Source organism: Chelonoidis abingdonii, chromosome 9 (genome assembly GCF_003597395.2).
Source record: "Chelonoidis abingdonii isolate Lonesome George chromosome 9, CheloAbing_2.0, whole genome shotgun sequence".
In the NCBI taxonomy this organism is placed as follows: Eukaryota; Metazoa; Chordata; order Testudines; family Testudinidae; genus Chelonoidis; species Chelonoidis abingdonii.
In genome coordinates, this window is record NC_133777.1 from 70,172,895 (window position 1) to 70,181,640 (window position 8,746).

Below are 8,746 nucleotides of genomic sequence, written 5' to 3' on the forward strand. Positions count from 1 at the left end.
GTGTTGAATTCATTTGACATGCATCTGGGGACAAAACTAGGTAAAGAGATCAACTATTTGAGCAATTTTTATATTAGCTGATGAGATTACAGTTACTTAAAAAGTTCAGGGTCAGGACTGGCCCTGTGGTTTAGCATCATCTGAGAATCTGAATTTGGGTGTTAATTCTATGGCCTAGCAGAGGTTAGAAGCATTAAAGGCAGGGCCGGCGCTACCATTTAGGCAGCCTAGGCAATCGCCTAGGGCTCCAGGATTATTGAGGGGGCGGCATTTTGCCAAGGGGGTGGCAGGCGGCTCCGGTTGACCTGCCGCATGCCTGCGGAGGGTCTGTTGGTCTGCGGCTCCGGTGGAGCTGCCGCAGTTATGCCTGCGCATGGTCGGCTGCTCCCGCGGCTCCGGTGGACCTCCTGCAGGCATGCCTGCAGCAGCTTCACCGGAGCCATGGACCAACAGACCCTCCGCAGGAATGCCTGCGGCAGCTCCACCAGAGCCGTGGGATAAGCATGGGGGGCGGCAAAATGGCCGTGTGCCTAGGGCACGAGAAACCCTGGTGCCGGTCCTGATTAAAGCAGGCAACATGCTGAGTTCCTAGCCACAGGAGCAAATTGTGATACATACGAGAAACCCATTTGAGTGAACAGTGGCATTGATGCATTCTGGAATAGCTGTATCTAATCCTCTTTGGTTGATATCATGGGATCCTTGAGGGGAAAAATTAATAGAGATGGGGAAAAAACATTTCCTGAACTGGGACAAAGTCAAAACCCTCAATTTTCACAAAATAAAGGAAAAAGTCTGAAAAAAATCAAGTCAGATCAAAATGTTTTTTTAAAAAATATTTCAACATCCTATTTTAACTGTAATGGGCTTCAATTTTGAAACAATTATTTCAGACAAGAGAACTGGAATCTTTCATTTAGAGAAAACATTGAAATGAAACATGAACAATTTCAAACTTCTTTAAAAAAAAACGGAACCAAAATGTACGGAAACTGACCGTTTTCTGCAAAGAAATTCATTTTCAACAAACTGGTGTTTTCCCATGAAAAATGTTTTTTTGTAAAAGAAAAAATAAGATTTCCAGCCAGCTCTAGAAGCCAGCTGAGGAAATGGGGAAGATTCCAGAGACCCAGTTAACTCATAACGGAATTATCTTTCACTATGGATGAGATTATTTACAAAAATACATCAAGAATTTTGGATTTAAATAAAATCCCCATTTTTGTACCAGGGATGTTCTTTTGGGGAAAAGTTGGATATGAATAAAAATTGAGTTTCTCCTCTAAATCAGGGGAATCCAGATCGAATATCCCCTCGGTCTCTTGCTACAGAGAGTCCCTGCAGTTTAATGGAAATCGGTAACATTCACTGTGCATGTGCAAAGGAGTTTTTTGGGGTTTTTTTGCAGGCAATCTAGGTGACAATAGAACTGCTTCCAGGTCTGTCTGGAAGTGAATCTGATTAGCATCTGTATGCAGGTGAAGCAATTGTGAGCATCAACGAAACTTTAGGTACAGTCACAACTGGGACTTAGACCCATGTTACTGGAATGCTAACATATGATTGAAAGCCTCGCATCTGAAAGGTATGGATACAATTGTATTTATGAAATCCAATGTGGTTTCCCTGTCCTCCCCTCCCTGTACACTGTCTATATTTTATGATCAGAAATGGGAGAAAATTTTCTGTTAAACAGGGAAAGGAGCTCTGTGTACAAAGGCCAGTTAGGAATTTGTCTAATGGACTAATGACACTGGAGAGCTTAGGGGATGTGCATGCACCCACTAGGACAGATTGCTTCTGTTGCTTAGGGATTGTTGCAAAATGGGTCTTTCCCCAGGCCTGAATTTGATTTGCATGTAATTGGGCATTCTGTTAAGCAGAGTTACTTCTCATCAGAAGCCTGTGTAAGTGACACAGCCCTTTTCCAGCTGAGGGCTGAGCAAACCATCTTTAATAAAATTAAGAATGGCCCTTAATCTTCATCAAAAACCAGAAACAAGCCATTCTGAAGTACAAACAATTGTTTTCATACACTCTTGGATGTTCTGGTAGATCTGTTTCAGATGAAGCCAAATTTAGGCTCCAACAGCTCTCCGAGGAAGGCAGGGAGAATTTCACATACTGTTACCAGTCATGTAAATATAGAATCTTAGGTTAATATACTGTGGGTCTCATTCCCCTCACTGAGGCCAGCATGTATTCAGACTAACTTCACTGGAGTGAGTGAAGCTACACACGAGAGTAAGAGCAGTAAGAGCAGAGAAAGATAAACTGACCTCGTATCTAGTCTCAACCTTTATCTTTTGCTTAACTCCTGTCACCCATCCCTTCTGCTTGCTTCATTAGAATATAAGTATTTTATGTGCTTGGTGACTGCCCAGAAAGATACAGCTACAGCCCCAAGCATCTGTTCTGGCTACACCACAGCGCAGCTATCTCCCTGAGCCTAGCCAACATGGAAATTATCCGCCCAAATTGCTCTCACAGCAGACTCGTCACCCAGCTCTCAGCAGTGAGCAGAGTCTAGAAGAAAACTGAGGCAGAGCTCTGAAGAATTCTATATACTTCACTTGACATGAGGGTGAGGCAAGCCCAGCAGGTAGCCAGATGAAAATGGAAGTTTTCTTCCTTGCTGCTATTTAAGAGCCATTTATTAAATGAAAGAAATTAAGAATAAAAATAAAACAGCTGAAAGAAACACATAATAGGTCATTGGGAGGTGATAAATCTCACACACACAGTGCTTCCAGCTGCCAACAAGATGGAAATTCATGTTTAGATTTATATGAAAACACTAATTAACCACAGTAGGCACTGTTAATGTTTATGCAATCCACCTGTAATGCACTCTTACTGCGGTAGGTCGTTACCATATCAACTTTATTAGGCCTCAAGCAGCGCTTATTTTGAATGATTAATTTTTCTTGCCTGGATGAGAATGAGCATTGGCCGGATGCAACTCTTGCTGCACTGCGGGGGTGAGGCTGTTTAAAAGCTGATAGAGAAATTTCATTAATACTGTTTCCTCTGTGTGCTTGTCTGTAAGACATTAGGTCATTATGCAAAAAAAAATGCCATCTCAATTGTGGCAGTCCTCTAAGAAAGAGCAAGCCTGGGAATATCTTGCTTTCAGTGAAAATAAAGGGAAAACGAAGAAGCTTCGACCAGATTTTCACCTGGTGTAAGTCAGCATTGCTCCCAACATCTTGCTCCTACAGCCATACAGTTGAACATTTAGCAGCGTTTCATGCTTGAAAAAGATTTGTCCCAAGGTTCTCATTAGCACTTGACAACATCAGTATCTTTGAGTATTTCATGCCCTGGTCTCAGACCTGCCAGTATTTGCAACTGTACTCATCAACTCCAATGTACATTTTATTTCATACTGCTGAGTTAACCCTTCTGTTCTGTTCAGATGCAAAGAGTGTTTTTATGTAATGGTGGGGTGGGGGAAGGGTCCTGTTGTATCTTGGTCCTTCAGTTGTTTACTTTCATTGGCCCCATTTGAGTAACTTCCCCTCTGATTATGTTGACCGTTAGAATTATGATTATGGCAGCAATATCTTAGCTAGGTCCATGGGCATGGTGTTTACAAGGGGTATTTACTGTGTGTTACTAGATGAAAAGATCAGTCAACTGTCCTTGTACAGCAGCTATGTAATGGTCTTGTCTTGTTAATAACTCCTTTCATACATACTACTGGACCCTTTTAGATAGAATATGCCTTTTATAAAAGATCAACATTTTCTGTGAAATCTTAATACTTTTTATGAGAACTTTCATTTAGTTAAAAAACAATTTTCTGTCAAAAAACAGTTTCAATGGATAATTTTTCCACCAGCCCTAGCTGAGAATACATATGTGAGAATCTGTAACAGGGTAACAACATTGGAGAGAAAAATCAAGCCCAAGCTAGCTGTTCACTTAAACCTCCGGTTCCACACTGCTTCCCCATTCAGGACAGCTCTTAACTTTACCTGCTTGAAGTCAAAGGGTTGTCAACTTGAGCTTAAGTGCTTTCCTGAATTGGGCCCTTAGTCCCAATTCAGTTGCTCTCGATTCTGATGCCTTTGGATGTTAACTCAAGAGCAGAGCCAGGCTCAGCTATTATCCTCTATCACAATGTTTCCCAAACTTGAGACGCCGCTTGTGCAGGGAAAGCCCCTGGCGGGCCGGGCCAGTTTGTTTACCTGCCATGTCCGCAGGTCTGACCGATCATGGCTCCTACTAGCCACAGTTCACTGCTCCAGGACAATGGGAGCTGCTGGAAGTGGTGGCTAGTATGTCCCTTGGCCCGTGCCGCTTGCAGCAACTCCCATTGGCCTGGAGCAGCGAACCGCAGCCAGTGGGAGCTGCGATCAGCTGGACCTGCTGACGTGGCAGGTAAACAAACTGGCCCAGCCCGCCAGGGACTCTCCCTACACAAGCAGCAACCCAAGTTTGGGAAACACTACGCTATCACCACTAATACAACCTTGGAAAGTCTGAATAGCACAGCTCTGAAACTATTGTCCCACATCAGATTTCTGGAGCATGAACGTGATAAGGCTCCATACCTCAGAACATTTCACTGTGGCTTGGTCTGCATTAGAAAGTTTTACCAGTAAAATGTTACTGCTATCTCCACAAGCTTGCCTGCATCCACACTCAGATCTGAGTCCTGCAAACAAAAGCCTGAACTTTTGCTTGCAAAATTAAACCAGTCTTCAGATGGTATGATTCTACTGGCAGGATGCCTGTGTGGACACAGAAGTACCTGTACGGACAAATACAGTCCTCCAGCAACAAAGCCACAATGCAACAGTCCCTGCAGCAATGTCCTCTCTGGTCAAAGTTTTTAACTCTGCTGCCCCACGGTCACAGTGACTGAAATCTGCCCCCCTGTAAAGCATGTTCTGGAAATACCTCTTTACCTGCCTGCAACCTTTACAACCACAGCTGTACAAGCATGGCTCCAGCTGAATCGTGTGCTGCTTCCTGATCCAGCAAAGAGGTGGAAGCATTCCTTGGCCTGTCGTGGGAAAGCGCTGTGAAGGTACAGCTGTGGAATTCCTACAGGAACAAAGAGCTAGCTCTTGATATTGCAAAGAAGATGCAGAAGCTGGGTTACAACATGGACAAGAACCAATGCTGGGCAAAGAGGAAGAAGCTGTAGCAGGTTTACCAGGAACAAAGGAGGACAACAGAAAGTTGAGCACTGCTCCCAACAGCTGCCACTATTATAAGGGGTTTGATGCCACACTGAATCGGGATTGCACCCTGGACCTGTAGACTGAGGAGAAGCTGAATGAGGAGAGGGATGTGGAATATGCAGGCCCAGCCAAGAACCAGTGGCTCTTGGAGACCCAGCTGAACCCAAAGAGAGAACTCAACACTGGCAAAGGGGCCTAAGGTAGGTGTAATTTACTGCCCCCCAGTAATGCACAACATACATTCTTCAGAGCTCTTGAAACTTCAGTCTCCTCCCTTTTTCCTCTCTCTCTCTCTCTCAAAATGGCAGCAGACTTTGCAGGGAACAAAGGAATTCTGTTTTAAAGTAGCTGGTTTATTTTAAGAGCATGAACTGGCAGTAACAGGCAAAACTGACAGAAAGAAAACAGGAAAAAGCCATACGTTTTGCCAGTACTTTTGCTGCCATTCAACGTACACATGCTTGCCGGTTACCAAATCATATACACTGCCACAGGGAAAAAAAAAACCCGCTTGCATTGATTGTAAGCTACATGCAAACCAATAAGTGACAATTCAAACTACATGATTTTGCAGAAAATGCTTTGTAAACTGGATGCAGGTTTTCAAGTCCAGAACACATTACCTGCAGGCTGTGATTAGATGCAGGAAAGTGGTAGAAATAGTGTGTCATTAAGTGGTGGGGAGCTGGCTTGGACTGGCTCACATTGCTATCTGGCAGTCATGGGGGCCCTCTGCCCCTGGTAGAAGTGACCGTTTATCTGTGCCCGCACAGCTTTCTGGCCCTCTGGGACAATTTCACTGAACTTTTCACGCAAATAGAATGTGATTTTTTGGTCAGACATGTCAAGGCAGAGCAGCCTAGTTTCTCCTGCCAGAGTAGGGCACCTTCCCCGCCACCCTGTACAGACCTGTCAGGGGAGCATTGCTGCAAAGAGGCTGTCAGTACGAAAAGCCCCAGGCAACCATGTCCCTTTCATTCAGAGCCGACGGACAATATGGAGGACTGCTTTGAATACACCTACACTGACCTGCACCTTGTACTTTCTTTTTTAATAGCAACCAAATGTGAATTCACTCTGCCAAAATGGCTGTGTTGGCAGGAGTATTCTGGCAGAACTTTCGGTGGTAAAACTTTCGAATGTAACCAGGGCCTGTTTGTAGACATACTTCACTGCATTAGTGTCTGGTTCCCATGCAAACCACCCTTTGATGTCGCTTATTCTAGCTCCAGTTTCTTTCCCCCAGTTGAAGTGTGTTTGAATGTTACTGAACAATAAGGAACTGCTTATGGCTAATCAATGACTAGCTCCAAAGTTGCAGAAGTGTTTAAAGAATGAATCCGTGTTCTTGTTCTTTTCCAGCAGAGGCCCTCACCTCCTTCACCCACCAGCCTGACCAAGGCTGGATGTCAAGGGAAATCTCTCCCACCACTCATTCTGTAAGTTGAGTCAGTTTCCCTCCTTTAGGGCCCCAATGTAAATCAATTGCGTTAAGATAGAGAGAATTTGCAGGCTACAGAAACTGGCCAGCAAACATTGTTCTGTGCTCAAGCCCACACATTTAGACAATGAGGATGGAGAGTCTCTGAGATGATATAGTGCATCAACCATACAATTCTGAGCAGCATGGCTGGTGATGAACCTTGAGTTTAAAAGTCACATGGCCTCCCTGAAAAGCATGAACTGGCAATACTGCCTTTATTGCCAGTAACTCCTAAAATTGCTGCAGCTGAAGGAGGAAATTTATAGGAAAAAAAGTTTGTTTTTTTACTATTTTTCCTTTTGTTTGCTTTGCACGAGTGACAACACTGTGACTATAGGCAGTTCCCCTAACAGTTGTTTGGGTCTTTTACAGAGTAACAGTGAAGAGTAAACTATTTTAAAAACAGGAGGCTGTAGGGGCAGGTGTGGCAATTGGATTTTTTTTTTAACAGCAAACAAAGGATAAGATTTCAAGTTGATGATGCCCCTTTAACACTGTTTTCCTTGTAAAACAATAAAAACAGCCACTCTTGACTAGCCTCTCAGGAACGAACAGTAAAGAGCTAAATTAACAAACATGGGCATTGCCACAGAAGAGCCAGACCTGGGTTCTATTTCCTGCTTTGCCTTCTGTCCCATAACATTTTCAGCCTCTCTTACCCACCAGGGTGCAATTCTGCCCATTGAAGTCAAAGGGAGTTTTGTCATTGACAACAAAATCCTATTTTCCCCATGCTTCATGATGCATCTCAATGGTCCTGCTGTTTTGACAGCATGGTTGTTTTGCAGGTGTACGATGATGGTAGCAGTAAGCACAAACCCGGACAAAGAGAGATGCAAACAATGGAGGCCCCCACACCAGAACCTGTGTACGTTGATGTGGACAAAGGACTAACATTAGCATGTTTCGTCGTCCTTTGCCTTCTCTTGATCGTGATGATTATTCGCTGTGCAAAAGTCATCATGGACCCTTACAGTGCCATCCCAACTTCCACATGGGAGGAACAGCACCTGGATGACTGAAAGGAACACTGCGGGAAGCTTTCAGAGCACAACCCGGATGGCCTTTTCATTCAGAGAAGGTGAATGTATATTAAACCGAGATACAGAGTGGTGCAAATACAGCGTATTGGTTACATTTTCTTGCACAGTAGGTTGTAGACATCATTGTGTCCCTATCTGATGGTACAGCCTATTTCCGGTATAACCTTCACATATTAACAAGAGAAATTATGATTGTAACCTGAATAGCACAAAAGCTTTCTAGGCAATAAGGCTCCCTTAAATCTTCTAATATAAACTTCAACTTGGCATTCTTTTTCCTTAAGGAATATTTTTCTATATTGTTTCCAATAAATAAGAGTAAGAGGATGGATAGCTATCAGTACTGGAAAAGCAATAAGGGCATTTGATCTTTTTTTGACAATGAGTTGCTTACAATATGTTTGTCAGTTACTTCTGTGTGGCTCTTAAGGCTATGAAAATCCCACACCTTATAGGTGCGCAAAGTCTAAGGCTATGAAAAATGCCACACCTTATTGGTGTGCAAAGTCTCCTGGGACTTTCTGCCCCTGGGATGGCAGTGAATGTAAGTACTAAAAAGGCACATACGGTGGAGTAGAGGTGTGCACAAACTTATTCTTGGCTAACTGAGTTCTAGGCACACACTTTCCCCTGCAGTATTGTGGAAATGTACTTCCAAGGGTCAGGATTAGGAAATACACAAAACTTGTGATGATTTTCAAATGAGCAGATGTACAATTGCTCTCCTCTTTTATTGACAGTTGTTAAGAGTCAGCCTTGCTCCTACCCACCTGGGTTGCACAAGATTAAAGGAACAAAGGTAAGAGAAGATGAGACGTAACTCAGAACTAGCTACTCTAGATAAGATGGGGGTTATATTTTTCTACTGGTCAGTAAGAAAGAAGAGTATTTAGCAACAACTTATAACATGCATTCTGCTGTGGCGAAATTAAGTACCTTTAATAGAAGAAATTTTCACAAAATTGTAATATAAATATCTTCCCTATTTCCCCCCCCTTAACCATTCACTAATTATTGCAGATAAG

General features: G+C 43.3%; 1 protein-coding gene across 1 annotated transcript; it reads left to right on the forward strand.

Annotated features, from left to right (window-relative positions):
- Window positions 1-6,566: 6,566 nt before the first annotated feature.
- Window positions 6,567-7,774, forward strand: CTXND1 (cortexin domain containing 1). Its single transcript, XM_032771878.2, has 2 exons — window positions 6,567-6,634; window positions 7,467-7,774. Exons 1-2 carry the CDS (start codon window positions 6,602-6,604, stop codon window positions 7,698-7,700), a joined length of 267 nt encoding a protein of 88 aa, XP_032627769.1. The 5' UTR covers window positions 6,567-6,601; the 3' UTR covers window positions 7,701-7,774.
- The last annotated feature ends 972 nt before the right edge of the window (window positions 7,775-8,746 follow it).